General features: G+C 40.1%; 2 protein-coding genes across 4 annotated transcripts in view; one reads left to right on the top strand and one right to left on the bottom strand.

Moving 5' to 3' along the window:
• Nucleotides 1-21,853, bottom strand: part of IQGAP2 (IQ motif containing GTPase activating protein 2) — a 283,046-nt gene that overhangs the window by 65,789 nt on the left and 195,404 nt on the right. For 2 of the 3 annotated variants that reach the window (XM_047729600.1, XM_047729601.1), the window contains 3 exons: nucleotides 10,102-10,192; nucleotides 5,286-5,453; nucleotides 2,393-2,535 (listed from right to left, as the gene is read on the bottom strand). In XM_047729600.1, the coding sequence (XP_047585556.1) occupies nucleotides 2,393-2,535; nucleotides 5,286-5,453; nucleotides 10,102-10,192 (402 nt within the window). Of the gene's footprint in view, nucleotides 1-176; nucleotides 348-2,392; nucleotides 2,536-5,285; nucleotides 5,454-10,101; nucleotides 10,193-21,853 lie in introns of all 3 variants that reach the window. The other variant, XM_047729599.1, reaches the window with a different exon arrangement.
• Nucleotides 13,979-20,566, top strand: F2RL2 (coagulation factor II thrombin receptor like 2). The gene is made up of 2 exons (XM_047729602.1): nucleotides 13,979-14,197; nucleotides 18,067-20,566. The coding sequence occupies exons 1-2, from the start codon at nucleotides 14,134-14,136 to the stop codon at nucleotides 19,137-19,139; spliced, it is 1,137 nt and encodes a 378-aa protein (XP_047585558.1). The 5' UTR covers nucleotides 13,979-14,133; the 3' UTR covers nucleotides 19,140-20,566.

The raw sequence follows: 21,853 nt of genomic DNA, 5'->3' as shown, positions 1-21,853 counted from the left end.
AATGTCTTTCCTATCTCTGAGCCTTACTAAGCCAGATTTGGGGGCAATGATTAAGGGGAAAATCTGCAGTCAGATTTGTTAATTGGAATGCTGGAAGTTGACTGTCAAACTAACAAATGAAGCATCTCCAGGGGATAGCACAGTTTGCTGTAACTAGTGGTAGGTAGTTGACATACCTGTATTTTGGCCACATGCTTTTCTTGTTCATACAAATATGATTTCCTAGCTTCGTACTCTTTCTTAAGAAGGGATCCTGCACTTGTGGCTTGAAGGCGAAGAAGCAAATCACCAGACGCAGACCACATCTTCTCACGGACATAATCTGTTGTGACTTTCTCAACAATGTCCTGGCAAGAGATATTTCTTATGGTTATACTTCACACATCAGGTGAAAGCAGCATAGAGAAAAGCTTCTGGAGATTATATCTCTGAGAAAATGATATGGAGAACTCTTTCTGGCCTGGTTTAAAAGGAGATTTGACCAGAACCAGGGATGGACTGACTTAGCTTCTTCCTAGCAACATGTTTTAGAATCTTCTGAACTTGGAGCTGAGGTGCTCTGAGAATTTGGTTGAGTGACCTCAGAATCTGGAGGCAGAGGTGCCAGCAAGGACCATGTGTGAGGCCGGAGCTCCACAGTGTAAGTGGGACAAGGATGGTAGCAGTAGAAATAGGCTTACATATCAACTCCTCCCTCCCCAGGGCTGCCAAAGAAAAGACTGCAGTGGCCATGAAGTCTTCTGGCTCCTCTGCCCCATTTCTTGTCCAGGCCACAGTAGGCAGACCTCTGCAATGAGCCTGGAGCAGCTCAAAATAAACTTGGGGGAAGATAAAAGACTTGGGGCAGAAGGAAAAGGGATGGGAGAGGAGAGACAGGCTATCATGGCCAGACAGGGGAAACCCTGTCTGAATGAGAATGAATGTGGAAAAAGGAGAAGGGGGGACTGTGAAAAGTTTTTCTGTGGATTACGAACTGGGTTTGCTTTTTATGTTCTCTGAGAGATGCAAGCCAAGACTGGACTCATGTCTATTGGCTGGTGCCTCTCATTCCGTGGGGAATGGGGGGCTAATTTAAACAATTAAAACTGACATCACAAAAAATGCTTAAAAACCTTTAAAAGATGACATATTAACATTCATGAAATCAGTACTTTTAGATTGTCTGGAGAAAAAAAAAATATATATATATATTTTTAACAACGTAGACCTTCCACTTTTTAGTAATCCTAACAGAATGATGCTCAGTTTCACAAAGTTACTCCCAAGGCATCGTTGGACACCACTGGAGTAATTGTTGGCTTCAAATTATAACACTTTGATGCTGCTTCTTCACAGTTTGATATGTCTTTTCAACTACAGCATCAGGTTTTTAAATATTGTCCACAGTTTCATTTTTCTAACAAGTAGCCCCGATGATGAACTGCCACCAGAGTATTTTCTTGTAAATTGTGACAATCTTGGATATTTGAAATTAGTTAATTAACTATCTTCTCTTCACTGTCTTCTCATCATTCACGATTTCTGGTGGGCCTATCAGTCCAGGCCATAGATTTTTCTCTGAGTTTTAGCAAACGTCATAATGGTGATTCAATCCTCAAACTTGCTATACTGCAGTATCTTTGATGCTGGCAACTTTGAAGAACTTTGTAAGACCTACATTTGTGTGCTCGTCCTTTCTTTTTTCTTTTTCCAAAATGGAACTAAATTATTATTAGTATTTTCTCTTTAAATATACTATAATGCATGGTTCAAACAGAAATTTTCACTTCTTGTGGGTCCAACTTTGGTCTCAAGTCCAAAGACATCTTGTGAACATCTTTTCAAGAGTATTTTCCCCCAGAAAGCATTACTGACTTTTTTTTAAAATTTTTTATTTTTTCAGCATAACAGTATTCATTATTTTTGCACCACACCCAGTGCTCCATGCAATCCGTGCCCTCTACAATACCCACCACCTGGTGCCCCCAACCTCCCACCCCCCCACCCCTTCAAAATTCGCATTACTGACTTTTTAAAGGTCGTAAGTATCTCTGTGGTAGGCTGTGAGGGGGAATAAGACTTTCCAAATACTGACAACCAAGTAATTATTACTAACTGAGCTTTTGTGTCAAGGCAAACCTGAAGATTGATTTCTCAGGATAATGGACCATTCCAAACAAGCTACAAAAGCTTTTATCCCCTTGCTCGGTCTGGTGGTGGTATGCTAATATGGAAATAATTGTAAAAGTTAGCAGCCATGCAGCCATATACAACTGCATTTATGAAGATTTTACTCTATATCCAGGCTTTAATAAATCAGTTATTTCCTCCCATCACTTCCATGATCCAAAAACAGAAAAGCAATCACACTTATTTTTTCATAGTACAGTTTCATTAAACATGAACCTCCTACCTCAATTTCTTTTTTCGTGAGCCATGATTCTTTAGGCAAGTATGGTTCAGGTGTGACCCAGGAACTCTCCTTTGAATCGATGTTGTAGTAATACTCATATTTATCCTGCAGGCTGAATTTGAGCCAGGAACCTTCAGTAGACACTAAAAAAAGAAGTTTGTTACATTCCAGAGAGAAACACTGAAACCTTGAACACTAATGTAGTTTCTCCAATATGTAAAATGATCTAATAAACAATTTTTCATCAAGCATTTTGATGGCCTAAGTTAAAATAATGAGAAATGACTCATTAAATGGAGTGAATTCTATATATTCAATGGAAGCTCTCAACTCAACCAAATCAAGAGGACAGAGGGATGTGTAATGCTAGGGCTCTGGACCTCAAATTTCTCATGAGGAGAGGAGTCACAAATGGCCATTAGGAAGGAAAAGCAAACAAAGAATATGTGTCCCTGGTAGATATGAACAGCACGACAAAAGGACAGAGGAGACCAACAAGCAAGAATCTTCTTTGCTTAGGAAGTCTCCCAGCAACTTCTCTGAGAAGGAGTGACCTGGAAGGACTGTGACCCATTATGTAGGGAAAGCCAATGATCTGCATGAAACCAACAGAGAAGTGACTCATCTTTGCAGACAACTTTATCTAAGGTAAAGTAAGTAGGGAGAAGGAAAATGTCCTGGTTTGACTCACCTTGTTCCACCCAACCATACAAAATGAGAAAAAAAATTGCAGAAAGGACTTAATTTGGGGGGAAGGATGTACTAGAAAAATAATCTATGCACTCATGGCTTCATTAGTTAAGAAGAGCATCTCCACCTCATGAATCCATGGGCTTTATTTCATATTTAGAAATCTGTTTATTTTGTTGAATGGCCACGATTCCTGTCCCAGACCAGCAAGCTAAAAACAGCAACAAAAATAAACATAAAAATGATCTGACCTTGATCAGTCTAAGCCAACTGCTGTCAAGTGAGCCTTAGACTAAATGTCTTTATAGGCAAATCGAAGTTCAAGTGAATTTCCTTACAGAATATTTAAATGGACTCAAATAATTCAGCAGAGGTAACTTCAAGGCCCTTGAATGTGTTTTGATTATTTATTTATTTGGTTTTAAGTGCTCCTCAACTGTTCTGTTTGTTACTGCCCAGGAAAAGAGATGTATCTCTTTGCAAATGGGCAGTCAGACACCTGTTATCTGTGTAGACGTACTGGCCTACCAGAACACACATTGTACAGTCAAATTAGGATGATCATAAGTAATCATTATGGATTTAAGGTAACTCCTGGGTTTTTGAATTGGAAATCTGGTGATATATGACTACATGCACCAGAACATGGCATAAAGGAAGAAGAGTAGGCAAGGGTAGCAGACAGAAGATGGACTTGAACCTGAACTTAACCCCTGCATTAATACTGTTGTACAAGTCTTTCTCCATGAAGGATGAGGTAGGGGACATTACAGTGACTCTGAATGAAGAGATGTGAAGGGAATGGAAAGGGAAAGGGCAATCAGATGCCCGGTAAGAAAGAATGGCCAATAGCCCTCTTCACACTTCATCAACGGGCAATTTGCTGAATTGAAGGGTGCAATCTCTGGGTTGGAAAGACATCAGGTAAACTTAAAAGTACATAGGGTACTATGGGAAGGTCTTCCAGCTGAACAATAAAAAAAAAAACCCACCCTTTTCCCCTCCAATTCTACTTCTTAGGCCATACACTGTCACAGTAGCTTCTTAAAGAAGAGGAAGTCCAAGACCTACAATGTGGTGCAAATAAACACCAGCCTCTGAGTCAAGAGACACCCAGATCCTTGACAGGACACGAGGTTCTCAGTAACAATCTACTAAAGGAACAGTATGCGGACTATCAAGAATTAACCGCTTTGGGTTTGTCATGGGCTTCCTCTGACTACAATCTTAGAATGTGTTTCCAAATCTGAGAAATGAGTTTCAGGCTCATGATCTCAAGGATACTTTCCAGAGCTAACACTTCATTGTCTGTCATTGGATTGAATGGGCATAAACACTTGCTGAGGTCATGGATCTGGTCCCTTGGAGACCAGTTCACTCTACTTTATTTCACATGTTCAAAATTGCTCTTTACTCCTACTCAAGACTGTGCAATCATCTACCATTTGTTTCAAAAAGAATAAAGAGAAACAGGTCAATGTAGAAATATGTTCTCTATATATTAAAAAATAAAAGGAGGGATATAGGTAATCCCAATTTTATTTTTCAAATGTAATGAATAGATTGATATTATCTAGGTAACTCAGCAGAAAGACAGAATAAAAAGAATATAACTAAACTCTCACTAGCATTGTTTATATGGAGCTAACAGTTGTTCTTAATTATTTGTATTGGCTTGATTTTCTGTAATAATTACACATTATTTTTTAAAAAATCAGTTTGTAACACTAGAGAAATGGATCAACAAGGAAACTCTAGATAAAGAATAATCTCCTTAAATACTGTATTTCTCAAGTTTATGAAAGCACCCATGCATAGCCAAGTTAATCCAAGCTTAAAAAAAAAAAAAGGCCACGTCTAAAAATTTTTCTTTATCAAGATAAAAAAATATTTTTTCTTAAAGATTTTATTTATTTGATAAAGAGAGTGAGAGCACAAGCCAAGGGAGAGGCAAAGGGAGAGGGAGAAGCAGGCTCCCTGCTGAGCAGGGAGCCCCATGCAGGGCTTGATCCCAGGACCCTGGGATCATGATCTGAGCCGAAGGCAGACGCTTAACCCACTGAGCCACCCAGGATCCCAAGATAAAAAAGTATTTTAGAAATGTTCATCTGAAAGCAGTATTTGTTTTAAAACTAATACAAGACCAGAGACAGCATCATATTCAAAACGATATTTAGTTGGTGCTAAGGACTAAAAAGCTTACCACTTTCAGATTTGTTCTCTTTTGCCTTTGCAAGGGCATCATAGTACTTGTCAGCACATTCAGGGATTACATCATTTGTGTTAGACATAGAAGACTTTAAAACAGACAGAATATCACTTGGCTTTTCTTTCTCCAGACACTGATTAACATCGATGACCAGTGTGACCCCTGCATCATGAAAAAAAAGGTTTCTGTTAATGGTTATCTTCTACTTAGCTTAGAGGCATGTAAAGATATAATTTAACCTTTCAGGAATGCATTGGCAATAAACCTTTTTACCCTTTCAGAGTATGCAACACATATACCCACGACAGTTACCAACTCACCTACCAGTTTAGGTTGTAAGAACACAGCCCCACAGAAATGCGGTTTATTAGAAATCGTGGTGTGTCCAGGTTACTCTTGTGTGGTGTGAAGCACTAGGTCCTACTTGCTCTAGTGCTCTATAAGTGGGGACAGTAGATATGCAGTCCTGACGTAGGTCATCAATCAGTATTTGAGAACTAATCTTATGAAGACATTTATTTTAGAACAAGTAAAAGTCCTGATGTTCTCTTGTATAGCACTAGTATACTTCACAAGATCTGTCATTAACAACCTAAACAAACGTTCTAGAAAGGCAACAGGTACAGCTGGTGGACATATGCAATCGACTTGGTTCTGGAGCCAGTTTAGACCTAGAAAACATCTTATCCAATTTTAAATTTCTGCCTCTCCCCCCAAATCAAACCACACTGAACTCTTCATTGTCTAAACAAGGTTAACATGGTGTATTCTTTATTATCCACTTCTGTTCCAGCTGAGAATATTCTGGCCCAACCAATGAGAGTACTGTTTTCACAAACCATCAATGCACTGAGTTAGAAATCTAGAACAAAAAATGGAAGAAACCAGGTTAAAATACTTTGTAGACAAACTTTTTGATTGAAAGGGGGAGAGATGGATATTCTTTCTCTTTCAAACATGCACATGTCAAACTCAACCGTACACATGCTTCATGGTATACTGATGTCCTTGAATTATGTTCTCATGTTTGGGGAAGTATGAAAGCTGGAGGGGCAAGAAAAGTGGAGTTTGACTTTACGTACAGCATCAAGAACTTCTGTAGCAAATTTCAACTGCTGCAGAACAAAAGGCCCAGCAGTGTGCTCTTGTGCTTGTAGGACTTAATAGGAATAGACCAACAGTTCCCCTTTCCTCCTCTCCAGGAAAGCTTTCAAGGATGGGACAAATGCGGTCCTAGTGTTCAAGAGGTTTGTGGTCTCAGAGAAGCAGAAGGAACAAGTAAATGACAAAGAATCCTCACATGAATTATATCTGACAGCTTCACCTAACCCAGTAGAATGGCATGTTTCTTAAAAGATGGGTAGAATAGAGGCACACATTTCTTGCACTAGAAATGTGCTGTATCATCGAGGGCTGACCCGCAAGTAGGGGCCCAACAGGTTCATTTTCTAGGTAACCAAAGCATACTCCTCCTCTTAAAAGAACCATTTTCTGTAAAAAATCTAAAGCCCTGGAGAAAATCCTAAGAGAACAGTGTCTCTTCCTGCTCATCATTTTATCTACAGTCCCTGGTACACAGTAGGTGCTTAGTGTTTACGGAATGCTGCCAGAAGAGTCCTTCCTGTCATTCTACTGTGCTATAATAAATACCATGAGTGGTATTAATAAATATTATTTATTGTAGTTCAAGTACTATGGAGGTGTGTTTGGGGTTCTTTGTTCCTGCACTAAAATGGCCTCAAACTCCTCTGCCTTTTCGTTGTCCCCTCCTGTCTTGCCAGTTCTCCTCTTGCTGCCTTATGCGCACACAGAGCAGCCAACACCTCACTGCCTGATGTGCTCTGAGCTGTGCAGAGATATCACCGAACTAGTTAGTGTTTTGCCCAAGATGAGAACACACAGCTCCAGTTATCTCTCCCAGGGGTCCTCAACGAGCAGAGGAAACCAGGTCCAGGGCACAGGCTTTGAGACATGGATTTTGATTCCTTTTTTGCTTCAACTGTGGGATATGGTTTAGCTCCAGATAATTGAAGATGTCAGATAAATGGTCTACATAAAGTCAGGTATGTTGGTGGTACGGAACAAATTAAGAAAACTCCCATTAATCTCCTAATAGACCCAGAAGAACGCTTTGTGTTATATCTTAGGCCATATACCGGCGGTCTTTCTCTAAGGCGCGTATTCTCTCCCAAGAGGTGAAATAATTCCTAGAAGGGCAAAAAAATTGGTTTTTGGGGGGGGTGGGGCAAAACATCTTTTTTGTATAGAAAGTATAGGCCTACCTGTGGTTCATGAATAGAAACACAATAGATCTGTGATATTCAAATTTCATGGTGGGAAGTACTCAGGGAAAATCTACCTAAAAAGGTTCCTTGCGATACAATAATGGGAGAAGTTTGGGAAATACTGCTCTCAGGAGTCAAAAGTGGAGACAGACCTACTTTAAGAAAGCATGGGTCTCCAGTGGACATGAACATGGGCCCAAACGTAGGAGACTTGAGTCACTCTGCCCTTTTAAGTCCTGTCTGTGGTAAAACACATAGGGCAACACTTTTCCCAGACTACCTGGGAGTGGGTTTGAAGCTTACAACATGTAACAAGTATCTGTTTCAAGCCTTCATATGAAGGATGAAGAATGCTTTTAAAGGTAAGATTAAACTCCTTTTTGACAAACTGGCAAATTCTCATCTTGATGTGAGAATATAGAAGGTTTTACTTCAGAACATCTTTTTGTTGTAGAAGATACTATGTTTATTCTTCTGAGGTACAGGACTGAGGTGGAAGACAGGATTTTAAATGTGTGGGTCTGGAGTGGACCGTCACACGTATTTGAGAGAGCCTCTTGGTTGCAGAGTCAGTAGAACCATGAAGGTCTCAATGGGGGAAAACAGAACCAACTTCACAGTTTTAGGCCACAGGTAGGAAGAACACAAATAAAATGAATGAAAGGACTTCTAAATTGGTTTGATTTCTAAGAGAAAAAGGGGAACCTGAAACGGCTGTTTGAGCGTCTATTTTTACCACCTTATTTTTTAAATGCATTTCTTCAAACTATGGCTTCCTTCAGGTTTATATTTAAATTTAAATTTCTTATGGACACATCTCAAGTTCATTTTATTTTTTCTTAAGGATTAGAGTGCTAGAACAGAAAGACTTCAAAGACCCTAAGGGTATAAAAATTCAGGTTGGAGAAATGCACATATTTTTCCAGGCTGAGGAAATAAAAAACAGATGTTCCCCCAGGGAGGCTTCCAAAGTTTAAAAGCACATCTTTGGGGGCAAGACTCAGGCATCTCAACAGCATCCTATGACCTGATACAACAGGGTACATCCTAATTGTGCCATGAATGGACAGGTTAATGAATAACACTTTCAGGAATCTTCATTTAGGTAATTTGTATATGTAGAGTGCTAGTGTGTCATTCTTGAAGCTACTTTAGAACGCCATGTGATTTTTCATACTATTCCTCTATGAAAAGAGAGATTTAGAATAAAATTAAAAGCTTAATAATTTGAGCCAATGAAGGGATTCGGCCATTTGCGGATTATATCTATTCCATTTAGGTGTTCGATAGCTGCAGAAGGAATCATGGCTGGTTTGAGGACCCACTGGGAGAAAGAATGAGTTAAAATCCCACTGATCACTTGACCTCCGTGAGCCCCTACTCTGACTGGTGGGTCACAGGGATGTTTTGGGTTTCCTGGTATTAGTGTCCATTCAGAGCCAGTGTCCTGTAATCCCTGAAAAGTCTAATGGTGTGCTTTCCCCTTGGCCAGCCACCACAGTCAAAGATTGAAGACCTCTTTAGGGGAAGCCTGGAAGAAAGATGAACTGTGTAAAATTTTGATAGTGTAGCAGTTCGTTCTCAAGAGGACCTGGTCTCCCCTTCATTCAAGGGGTTCTTGGTCTGTAAATGATTAGGTATGGGACTGATGGGAGTGGCCATGACTCCCGGCTCTTGTTATTGAAGTTACACTTCTGTTCATTTGACTTAGAACTCTTCTTCCACTTGTACAAACCAAGTATGAATTTAGGAGACAGTCTGTTTCATTTCTAGGAACACCGTGGTCAATCAGCCAATTCGACTGGTCTCTATGAGTGGGGTTATTCTGATGACGGCTTTGGCTCTGCTGTCCATTACAGCAACCACACCCACTTGCCTTTGGTGATTAAATTCTGCCATCTGGCCTCTGGGGCCTGCCACAGATTTTGGACTTGCCAGGCTCCCTACAACAGCACGAACCAATTCCTTAAAATAAATCTCCCTCTTCCTCTTTCTTTCTCTATGTGTATATATACATACTACATACTTTCCAGAGGAACAACTATTTATCTACACATACACAGATACACACAGATACAGGACTATATATGTAGCTCTATTTTTTTTTTCCAGATGAAAATATATATGTAGTTCTGTTTCTCTGGAAAATCCTGCCTAATACGATGGAAAGCATGGAAGGGAGGAGAGACATTTACTAAGCAGACGGGGCTAGCTTCCTAAGGATCAAGATAAAAAAGGGGCTTGATCACACTATAAATTTGAGAGTTTAGAAACCATTTTTTGCTTTCTAGATTTTGTTCAGCAACATCCTCAGATTTCGCTAGAGTTAGCACCCAATCACTGAAAACAGTGCCACCACCAGTGAATCTTATTTTTCTATATACACACAAGCACTGAAATTGTTAAGGATTCAAATCTTTTCAGATATTAAAACAATATAATTTTAAAAATTACTTGAATAAAAAACAACTCAGTGGTTTAACCAGCAAGGCACAAGGGGCTGGCAAAAGGAGATGAGGGCTTACATTGTTTTGTTTTGTCCTTGTCCATGTTGGCCTCATTGACTGCATGCTGTATTTCATCCAGCCAAAGAACTTTGGAAACACTCTCAGAGTCCTGGGAATATTGTCAGAGAATAAAAGAAAGAACAGTGAATCATGATGAAACAGAATCTAGAACTGCTTTTCAGAAGCCCATTTTTACAGTTTCTAAAAAGTCTTAGCCAGCATCTACCAAGCACTGCTGTACACTGTACACATTTTCAACAAAATAACCCCCAAATCCAACCTCTTCTTCCTTCTCTACTGTCACCCCTTCAGTCCAGCCTACTATCATCTCCCACCTGGATGGGTGCATTGGTCTGTTTTTTTTTTTTTTTTAAGATTTTATTTATTTATTTGACAGAGAGAGATCACAAGTAGGCAGAGCAACAGGCAGAGAGAAAGGGGGAAGCAGGCTCCCTGCTCAGCAGAGAGCCCGATGCGGGGCTCAATCCCAGGACCCTGAGATCATGATCTGAGCAGAAGGCAGAGGCTTAACTCACTGAGCCACCCAGGTGCCCCTGGTCTATCTGTTTTTCTGGCTTTCAAGACTGCCCTCTACCACAGTGGTCCTCCACAGAGAAGCAGATATTGTCTTCAAAATGGACGTCTCACTGGACGATCCCTCTGCTTAAACTCCTCCACAGGTCTTCCCCTGCATGGAGGAAAAAACAAAAGTCGCTTCCCGGGGACTGTAGGGATCTAACAATCTAGCCCCTCTGACCCCTCTGGCTTCACTCCCAGTCCTCTATTGCCTGGCCCAGACCTGCACACCAGCCTCCTTCAGAGCCAGGCATCCTGGCTGTGTGGGTTGTTGATGCTTTCTGACCATTCAGGCCTTAATTCAAATGCCACCTCCTCCACAAAAGCCTTCTCTGCATCCTCTCTCTTAATCACTAACTGTGGTACCCAAGGTGACCCTGGGTACCATAGGGTATTTTAAATTTCAGGGAAATACACCACCATTTATCAGACACAGAGACAAAAATAAGGCAAAGAACCCTCAAAGAACCCTCAAGGACCTAACAATTTAGTAGAAAAGATAAATTTATCTAAAAATAATTATACAATGTGATCAGGGATATAATAAACTTGCCCAAGATTACAAAGAAATACTAAGGCTGTGACGAACAGAAAGTAGTTCATCAGAGCTATGGAGAACCAGCTCCAGCATTTTGGACTCCTGATGGATAGGTGGGTTATAGAAGGAGAAATAACATTCACCAGCTCTTCTGGCAGGCTTCAATACTATCTGCCTCAGAAACTAACCTGAGATAATGTTTGTGGAAAGCATTATGAAAATGAGACAAAGAATCTCTTATTTTAGCCTGTAACATCTGGACTAATGGAGACCAAGCCTGGCACCTGCTTCTGCAATCATGTCTAGCTAGCTAGCTCTGTCACATGTGAACTGTCACCTGTTAGCAAGAGTCTCCATTTCTTAAGAGAATGGATGGGAAGGATTCAAACAGAAAGCAAGGGGCGCCTGGGTGGCTTAGTGGGTTAAGCCACTGCCTTCGGCTCAGGTCATGATCTTCAGGTCCTGGGATCGAGCCCCACATCGGGCTCTCTGCTCGGCAAGGAGCCTGCTTCCTCCTCTCTCTCTGCCTGCCTCTCTGCCTCCTTGTGGTCTCTGTCTGTCAAATAAATAAAATCTTAAAAAAAAAAAAAAACAGAAAGCAAGACAGGAAATTGAAGACTATAGGAAGAATGAAGAGACCGTGGAGTAGGAGCTGTTTTCTTTCTGTTTCCAAAGTCAAAGAAAACCCAAACACTCTTCCCAAGTGCAGCCTAAAAACTCGCATGTTCCATGCGAGTTCATTTATGTCTGTTTCCATTTTTTTGAAGAGCATTTACCAAATTCCTTCATAACTTATCGCTGTAGAAGATACACCATACAAACATTGCCCAGATGAGAAGGAAGCTAACAATCCCACTTCAAAGCTTAAAGTATCTGTTTTATCAGACACACCAAAGAGAAACTTGACAAATCAAATTAATTTAAGTCAGCAGTTTAAATCATGACTTGTTACACTAAAGGATGCTAGGGTTAAATACAAAACCAGGAGTAAAAACTGAATCCCACCAGTTTAAGGTCTCCTTTTAAATTGCCCACTAGAAGTCTGGAACTATATTTATAGGATGGTAAGGACCCTACCTCTAGCTAAAGAGCTTCAACATATAAGTTACAAATGGATTAAATTACGAGAAGCTGGGTCATCTGTAAATCAAGACATCAATTCCTGAATTTAGATGAATTCTAGATAATTTTAATTAAACAAAAAAGTACCCCTTTCACTATTTTGTGGCATTTTGGTTTTTACTGCTACAATAAAACAGCTTTCAAGTCTCAGCTTCTGTTATCATATATTATATAGTTGAAGTACCATTTATTTTTTTTTAAAGATTTTATTTATTTATTTGACAGAGAAAGAGATCACTAGCAGGCAGAGAGGCAGGCAGAGGGAGAGGGAGAAGCAGGCTCCCTGCTGAGCAGAGAGCCCGACGTGGGGCTCGATCCCAGTACCCTGGGATCATGACCTGAGCCAAAGGCAGAGGCTTAACCCACTGAGCCACCCAGGCGCCCCCAGACATTGACTTTTTTGTTTTTTTTTTTTAAAGATTTAATTTATTTATTTGACAGACAGAGATCACAAGTAGGCAGAGAAGCAGGCAGAGAGAGAGGGGGAAGCAGGCTCCCTGCTGAGCAGAGAGCCCGATGCGATGCGGAGCTCGATCCCAGGATCCCAGGACCCTGGGATCATGACCTGAGCTGAAGGCAGAGGCTTTAACCCACTGAGCCACCCAGGCACCCCAGACATTGACTTCTGATTGTAAAATTCCGGTGACATAATTTAATCAAGTGTGCAAAGTTTACACAGATCAATTCCTTCCTGGCTTATCCCTCAGCCTGTAAGTCTTAAGTGAAACCTGCATTTTCTGATTCTTGCCTCATTCTATATGCAACATGCAGTTGGATTGTTTGGCTTGGCGTTTACACTTAAGTTGTGTTAATTACAGAAAAATCATCGACAATGCTTTTTTCCTTTTTTAACTGCACATTAAATCATATCCTCTGGGAAATAACTACTCACAAAGGTTTATATGTTGTGCAACAATGTGATCATATTTAAACATTACTGAGTTGGACACTTAATGATTAAGATGGTCCATTGTATGTTACACCTATTTTGCCACAATTAAAGAAAAAAGCTTATTATAGGCCTGCTCACCAAAAACCACAGAATAGAGAGAGTTCTCTGCGTTTCAATGTTGTATCATCACTTCAGTTGAACCAACAAGTATGTTGAGTTATGGCAAAATCAAACACCATGATACCAAGTCTGGCCAAGGAGTGATGACAAATTCAGACCAATATGACACTGATGGAGAATTTTCAAAGTAATCAAGCTCTTACATTTAAATTCCTAAGAAATGCTTGCTTTCCATGATTCATTTCATTTATAATTATGTAAAGAGTTTAAGAATTAAGATTTGAAAGAGCTGGGAGGATAAGGAAAGGATAAATTCTGACAGCTCAGTTACTGTGGAAATGACACTGTGGGACTTTTTTTAAATGGATAAAATTGAGATATGTGACAGAGTCAAAACCGACTGCTACTCGACATCTACTCTCAATTTACTTCTGGAAAGGGCTGTATGTTACCTACATTCTTTCCATGCGCAGAAGTACACTGGTTGGGAATTACAGCATCTACTCAGAATGGATTATTATATTAGGGGTGGGTAAGAGTTAAATGATTTTCTCTGGGGACAAAGTAATGTGCTCAGAGCTCAGCCTGAGTCATGCGCACTGTAACATGAGTACCGTCACACCCTTTCCCTCCAGAGGACCTGGGCAAGTTTCCCAGTCTGCGGAGCCCAGGACAGCACACTCTTAAGCAGAGACACTCTTAAGGCTTCTATTTGCTGTTAACACATGAGACTGAGGTGGAACTGTGCTCCCTAGTTCTATACATTTAATAACAGCTGGGAAACAGGACTCAGGTCACCACGATGAAAGCCCTCATCTTTGCTGCTGCTGGAGTAATGCTCCTCTCGCCCACTTTTTGTCAAAGCGGTAAGCTCTTTTCTTACGGGGCATATTGGGGGTGCTGGTTTGTGTAGCAAGAGTGAACTACATCCAATTTTCTTTGCATTTCCCACAATCTGCAACCCAAAAGGCAGAGTTTAATTGTTTATCACTAAAGGTAGCATCATGGAAGTGAGTAGCTGGGGTCTGTTCGCTCATTTTAAACCTTGCCAAAGACTAATTAATGTTCTCTGCTTCGATTTAAATATTTGTGGCGTGGTCAAGATTTTAGATCTCTAGAATTAAGAATCAAATTTTCTTTGCGAGAATATTCTGATTTTGTAAGAATTTCCTCCGAATCAGCAAAGATAGCACATTTTCAAGAAATTTTAAAAATCCCATGTTTATACATTCTCTTAAAGCACAAATGGGGGGGAAACAAGAATATTCCTAGAATGAATGAGTGGTCTTTCAATAAGTAGTACTAACAAGTTAGTGTTTCTTAATCAAATACTTTTTTTTTTTTTTTTTACTTTCTCTTGTATCATGGAGTTTTCCCTACTTTCACAAGATTTTTTAGTTTTAGAAATGAGATCTCCCAGATACTATTATTCAACTTTTTATGTGTTTCCTATTTCACTCAACACAATGTTAGGCTGTCATCTCCTGCTTACTCCAAAATAAACCAGTTTGCAATAGGTCTGGATCCCCAACTTTTTTTTTCTTACCGCTACGCATTCTCCTGCCAACATTGTTAGGAGCAGGAAAGCTGGGGTAAGGGACAGTGATGAAGTAGAATAAATAGAAATACAACAAAACCAAGCCTCCATAAAGGAATGTTGCTTCAATCGCCAAGGTGATCGTAGGAGAGTCCCAAGAGAACCCACTCAGGGCAATAGCACATCTGTAGATTCAGGAAAAGAGCAAGTGACTCTTCTTTCTGGGTGTGGAAGAAGGCAAATACAGCAGAAAAGCAAAAAGAAAAGCAGTTTGTGAAGGGGGCTCCTTCAAGATGCTGGTTGGTGGGTTTCATAGAGGCAAACAGGGGACATTTAAAGGTGACAAAGGAAAAGGCAGTGCACTTCCCTTCTCACATGGGGTGCGGGAGAAACATGCACGAAGAACCGATTGCTTAGAGGCTGAAATCTGGTTGCCCTCGATCAGTCCCTTTCTCAGGCCTTTCCCCAAGTTAAAAACATTTCAGAAACATTCTGCCAAGTGGAAGACTACTAAGAATTCAATGAAAATTTTTTAAATATGTAAAATTTAACAATGAGCACTATGCTTAAGGCATACCAGACTCTAAAGAATACAAGACTTATTCAAGTTGAACCAGATCTGGAATTCTCATAGAAAAAGGACTCAAGACTTCTTCACAGAGCCACTGTTTACCCTGTTTTTAGGCACATGTCTTGCTTAACCACAGGAATTTTCTGCAAACTGACAAATACTTCACTTCCACAGCTGTCTTATCAGATCTTGAAAGGAAATATCTTGTACACCATGTTCTTCAGCCACAGTCTTCCAGCTTTGTGCCTACTTCCCAAGGCCCTTCTCTATGGGTCATGTCAAATTTAAGCATTTTCCAAAATGCAAAATTGAGAGGATTTGTGTGGCTGAACTTAAACATTACACAACACACCTTCAGAGTTCACATCTCAACACAGGCACACAAGAACTCTTCCCAGGTGTTTCTTTCTTTTTCATTAACCTATCCTCCCATAAATGACACATGAACACCTTTCTGTCCCTACTTGTTCAGGCAACACTTTCTGTTTTACACACTGAATTCAGTTTGTGCAATCTCAAGGTTATGAGGAAGCCTTCAGTTTCACCTGGGGGCCAACTGCTAGAGATTAAAGCAGGAAGGGAAACTGGCTTTGAATGAGAACCAGGTTACTAATCACTAAGTCCAAGTATTCAACAGGTAGGAATTCAGAGGTCACGGGAAAAGATGTAATTGGCAGAACAATGGTATTTTAAATTAATATGAGGTCTGAAATCACCGTGAAAGTTCATCTTAGACATTTTACAGGATCTACTTCCTGTACATCTCAAGGAGTAATTTTTGGGAAAATTATATAATGAGAAATAGGTTTGAGTATTAAGGTCTATTATATTTTTGAAATTGCTCTTGCATGAATTAGGATTATTAAAATTAGCCTGCCAACCAATGCCCAACATTTATAGTATGTGGTTATGTCTCTGCTCCTTTTTGTTCCATTTCCAAATTTCATAGTTTTTTAAATTCAAGTATAGTTGACATACAGCGTGTCATTAGCTTCAAGGGCACAACAAGAGTTGTGAATCACAAGAGTGATTCAACAATTCTACACATTGTGTGGTGTGATTACCATTTGTCACTCTATAGTGACATGAGATCATTCACTGTATTCTCTATTTCCATCTTTTCTTCCTTTGTTTCCTCTACTCTTGCTCTTTGTCCCATCTTCTCACCTAACATCTAGAGAAGAAGCCTGCCTCCTGTCTCCCCCCACTGCCACCAGAGCCAACTGGATGCCAGGTCCTCAGAGCTGCCATCAGTTTCAAGTGTTCCTCTTCCCCTTTCTACTGCTGTTGCTCTAATCCATTACTGTCCACCTTGAGTTCGAATGACTACACGAGGCTCCGAATGCGTCCTCCTGCCTCTAATTTCTTACCTTTTCAGTCTATTCTCTACATGGTCACCAAGTCATCTTAAATATAAGTCAAATCAGGGTTATATGAACCTACTATTGTTGCTGGAACAAATTACCACAAACGGAGCGGCTTCAAATAATCCAGATTATATTTTTGGAGGTCACAAGTCCTGAAGTCAAGGTGTCAGCCAGGCTGTGTTCATTCTGGAGGCTCTAGGGAAGAATCCATTGTCTTGCTTTTTTTTCAGCTTCTAGACGTCACTTGCATTCCTTGGTTTATGGCTCTCCCTTTCATTCTCAAAGCCACAGCATCTTTAAATATCTGACATTGACTCTCTTGCCTCCCTCTTATAAGGAGTCTTGGGATTACATTTGGCCTGCTTAGCCAATCCAGGACACTCATGCCATCTGAAGACCCTAAATCATATCTGCTAAGTCCTTTTGCCATATAAAATAACATATTCAAAGGTTCCCGGCATTAGCAGGTGGACTCTTGGGGGCCCATCATGCTGTCTACCACAATGGCCATGCCTCTGTCCATAGTTTTGTGTGTGCATGACCCCAGCATCTAAGAATGGTCATGTCATTTCTTAGGACAGATAAGAGGCCCTTCAGAGATTTGGCTGGAACCTACTTTTTCATCCCTCAGACCTTGTGAGCCTAAGACGACACATTTTTATGGATCTTCTCTACCAGTCTAACAGTTAAAGACCTAGAGTTTATTTAAAACTCTATTTCTGGCATTTAAGTATGCAATAAACATTTGCTGAATTAACTCATCTGATGGTCCCATAGCCCATACTCTCCCACATGATGCCTCTGTCCATATTTCATCTACCAGATTCTTACTCATCTATTCATTTCCATCTCTTTATGACCCTTGCTCATCTTTGCTCATGTTCATCTTTTTCCTGACACTCTACTCAAACATTTAAATCTGTTAACTACTGTCTGAATGTCTATACGATTTATAGTCAACCTGACATTGGCCTGTAGACATCTGATGTGCTATTACTGTTTTCTCCAGCAGTATTATAAACTTCCCACATGCAAGCAGTTGCCATCTCATTTTTGTCCCTGCATGGGCGAGCACAGTGCTGGCACACAGGATATGTACCAAATGCATTCCTGTCAATTACCTGATTTTTTAAAATAAAAATGATCCTCAATTCTACAACTACAGAAATTATGTAGCCTAAAGCTTTTAGCTTTATTGTCTCCTGAACCATAGCCATGGACTTGGCAATGCTCCATGTTAATACTTCTTCTCAATTACAGGCACGGAGAATGATGTACGCATCTTGGCAAAACCAACCTTACCTATTAAGACCTTCCGTGGGGACCCCTTCAATTCTTTTGAAGACTTCCCCCTTTCTGCCATAGAAGGCTGGACAGGAACTACCACACCTGTAAAAATTAAGTGCCCTGAAGAAAGCATGTCCCATCTTCGTGTGAATAATGCTACCGTGGGGTACCTGGGCAGCTCCTTGAGTACCAAACTGATTCCTGCCATCTACATCCTGGTGTTTGCAGTAGGTACGCCGGCCAATGCCGTGACCCTGTGGATGCTCTTCTTCAGGACCAGATCTATCTGTATGACCATCTTCTACACCAGCCTGGCCATTGCAGACTTTCTCTTCTGTGTCACACTCCCCTTTAAGATAGCTTACCATCTCAATGGCAACAACTGGGTGTTTGGAGAGCTCATGTGCCGGGCCACCACAGTCATCTTCTATGGCAACATGTACTGCTCCATTCTGCTCCTTGCCTGCATTAGTATCAGCCGCTACCTAGCCATTGTTCATCCTTTTACTTACCGAGCGCTGCCCAAGCGCACCTATGCCTTCGTGACATGTGGATTGGTGTGGGCAATGGTTTTCTTATACCTGCTGCCATTTCTCATCCTAAAGCAGGAGTATTACCTTGTCCAGCAGGATATCACCACTTGCCACGATGTCCACAACACATGCGAGTCTTCATCTCCCTTCCAACTCTACTACTTCATCTCCTTGGCAGTCTTTGGATTCTTAATTCCATTTGTGGTTGTTATCTATTGCTACACAGCCATCATTCGGAGGCTTAATACATATGATGACAGATGGTTGTGCTATGTTAAGGCGAGTCTCCTCATTCTTGTGATTTTTACCATTTGCTTTGCTCCGAGCAATGTCATACTTATTATTCACCATGCCAACTACTACTACAACAACACGGATGGCTTATATTTTGTCTATCTCATAGCTTTGTGCCTTGGGAGCCTCAATAGTTGCCTAGATCCACTCCTTTATTTTCTCATGTCAAAAATCATAGATCACCCCACTGTTTACCTTACGATGGTGAAATCGTCATAGGGAATGAGGAAGACTATCCATGAAAACATGCATTCTTGGGATAACATATGCCTAGTGCAAGGTGTTCTAACCTGTGGCCCCATTTTTGAGCTCCTAAGAAATACTGCTTCAGAATAAAACATTACAATAGCACTTTTTAAATTTAGTACTTTCTCAGTGTTTTAAGAATGTCACTGCAGGGGCAAAGACATCACCATTTTCTTTAAGGCAACTGACATACTTGCCTGACTCATACTTCAAGCTTTTTACATCTCCATTTTCCCCACTTCTATGAGGCTTTTGCTCTAGGTGTCATGGTGGAAGAGGTGGGACAGGATGAAGCATAGGGAGAAGCTAAGATCTCTTGTTTTCACTATCCGATGTCATTTTTAATTCTTCTGCCTCCTTCCACTCTCATGCTGGTGGCTACCTTGTCAGCTTCCTCTGAGTCATTTTTATCACTGGGGTCCATTATCCTGGTCCTACCTTTGCCTTCTTGTCATTCTCTTCACTGCCAGCCTTCCTCCATTTCACCAGCCACCACCAGCGTAATCTTCCTCAGATATCAGATTGAGCACATCACTCAAAACCCCCAGTTCAAAAACTGCCATTGGCTATCTACTGCTTTGGAATAAACTGTAAATCCCTAGCTTGACATTCAGGGCTAACCTTCCAACTTTACTTCCCAATAAACTTTGTCTGCCAAGTAGGCACTGGCCAAGCTTCTTGCTTTGCTGTAATCGTGATTTCTCCACTCTTTGCTCTTGACTCTCAATCATAAAGCTGTTTGTAACATGTTCGACATAAATCTTTCCATTTCTTAAAATCTCAAAGGACCATTCTTCTGATTGTCCTGCTAGTAGTTCATTTTTCTCCCTTTCTTGTATTTTTATTCTGACACTTACATGCAGTTCCTTTACATACACATATTAACTTCATTAACATTTAAATAAGCACCAAGTAAAGAAGGGGCTCATACTCTCCCTTCTTTAGCTTCTTGTAGATCTAAGTTTTCTCAAGATCTGTGGGGACCAGATCCGTGCTTTGTATATCACACTGCTGAGTGAATGAATAAAATCCCAAAGCAATTCAATTCTTACTGAGAAGGCAATGTACCTTGTATGACACTGGACATTATTTTTAGTTGGGTGTATAAAAAAAACAAGCTAAAATAGAACACACTCGAGGTCATTTAGAAGTTTAAAAACATCTCCGATATTTTTTCCCTTATATGTAGTTTTTAAAGGGGAAATATTTTGTTCTAAATGCCCAGTATATTCCTGTAAGTCAATAACAACTTTTCTCTTAGCTTAGAGATTAGATAGGAGATGGGATGTTAGTGGTTAAGGGTATGAAGGATTGTTGACATAAATGTTCAAGTCCATGGGAATGTACCTAGACCATATACTTTGTAGTGACTATCAAAACAATAAAAAATTTTCAAAGAATTTTTATTGTTCAGACTTTCCTATTTCATTGGATTTAGTTTAAAAAAAAAAAACCTACAGAAACCACACACATGAAGATCTTTTATAGTAGGTAGTGATTATGTGAAGAATAAAAATCAGTTAAGCACTAAAGCAAGCAAGAGAAAGAAACCTGTGGGCACCTGGCTGGCTCAGTCAGAAGAGCAAGAGGCTCTTAATCTCTGGATTGTGAGTTTGAGTTCCACGCCGGGTGTAAAGATATGATGGGTGTGTGTAGAAATTACTTAAAATAAAAAAAAAAAACACTTAAAAAAAAGAAAAAGAACCCTATAATAAGTTTTAAGATGACAAAAACTTCAATAAAAGGAATTGGTTTCTGCAAATAAAGTCACCACGTGTAATACAGTTCTACCTAGGGGTGAAAAATGCAGCAATATTTACTTGTTAAAAGCACACAACTTCTATGTAGCAAATATACATGGAGCAAAACCAAACTTTTTTAGGGGGACTAATTTATGAGTTCTCAAGGAAAGCATTTGATTTTTAAAATAGCTCACAATTCACTGCCTCTAGTGAAGAGACATAGAAAATGTGTTGTCTGCTAAGTATGTGCTAACATACTCCATGCCATGAGACATGCCATGCTCCATGAGACAAAAGGAATTTGGTGCCCTGACAAGGTTACACTTGAAATACTATTAATAAGGATCAAGAATTCTCACCAACTTACATCAAGGTCCTCAATCTTTCATAAAGCTGGCTGCAAATTCCATGCAGACACTATCTGTTGTGATCTTTAACAGCTGTATACTTTGACACAAACTTTACTTTATACTGACAATACTAGTAGTGTAATTTTTTTCCTAGTATTTTCCAAGGCCAGACCTTGGGAAGGCAAGACACAGAATTACCTCCTTCAAAAACTGGAATTTCTAGGTAACAAAACAGCAGATTTAAAAACATACACAGAGACCTCACCCAAACAAAACAAAACAAAACAAACAAACAAACAAACAAAAAACCAACCAACCAAACAAACAAAAAACCCCAAAACCAGAATCAGACTTTTTTTCTAGGAAATAACAAGCTGAGAAAACCAAGCTTCAAAATTAATGGGCAAAGAAAGAAAATGGTGTTTAAAAATAGCCATTTAACCAAATCAGATTCACTGCTTGTAACACTAATGTTTTCAATGTGTTAGCTATTGCCAATACAGTTCAAGCTCCTAATTTTACAGGTCCAATGTGGCTTAATGCCTGAGCTAGAACCCAGATTCTTAGGTTCATATCTAATGCTCTATTTCCACTA

This window comes from Lutra lutra, chromosome 5, assembly GCF_902655055.1.
Source record: "Lutra lutra chromosome 5, mLutLut1.2, whole genome shotgun sequence".
Lineage (NCBI taxonomy): Eukaryota > Metazoa > Chordata > Mammalia > Carnivora > Mustelidae > Lutra > Lutra lutra.
This window is presented reverse-complemented; position numbering and strand designations above follow the sequence as displayed.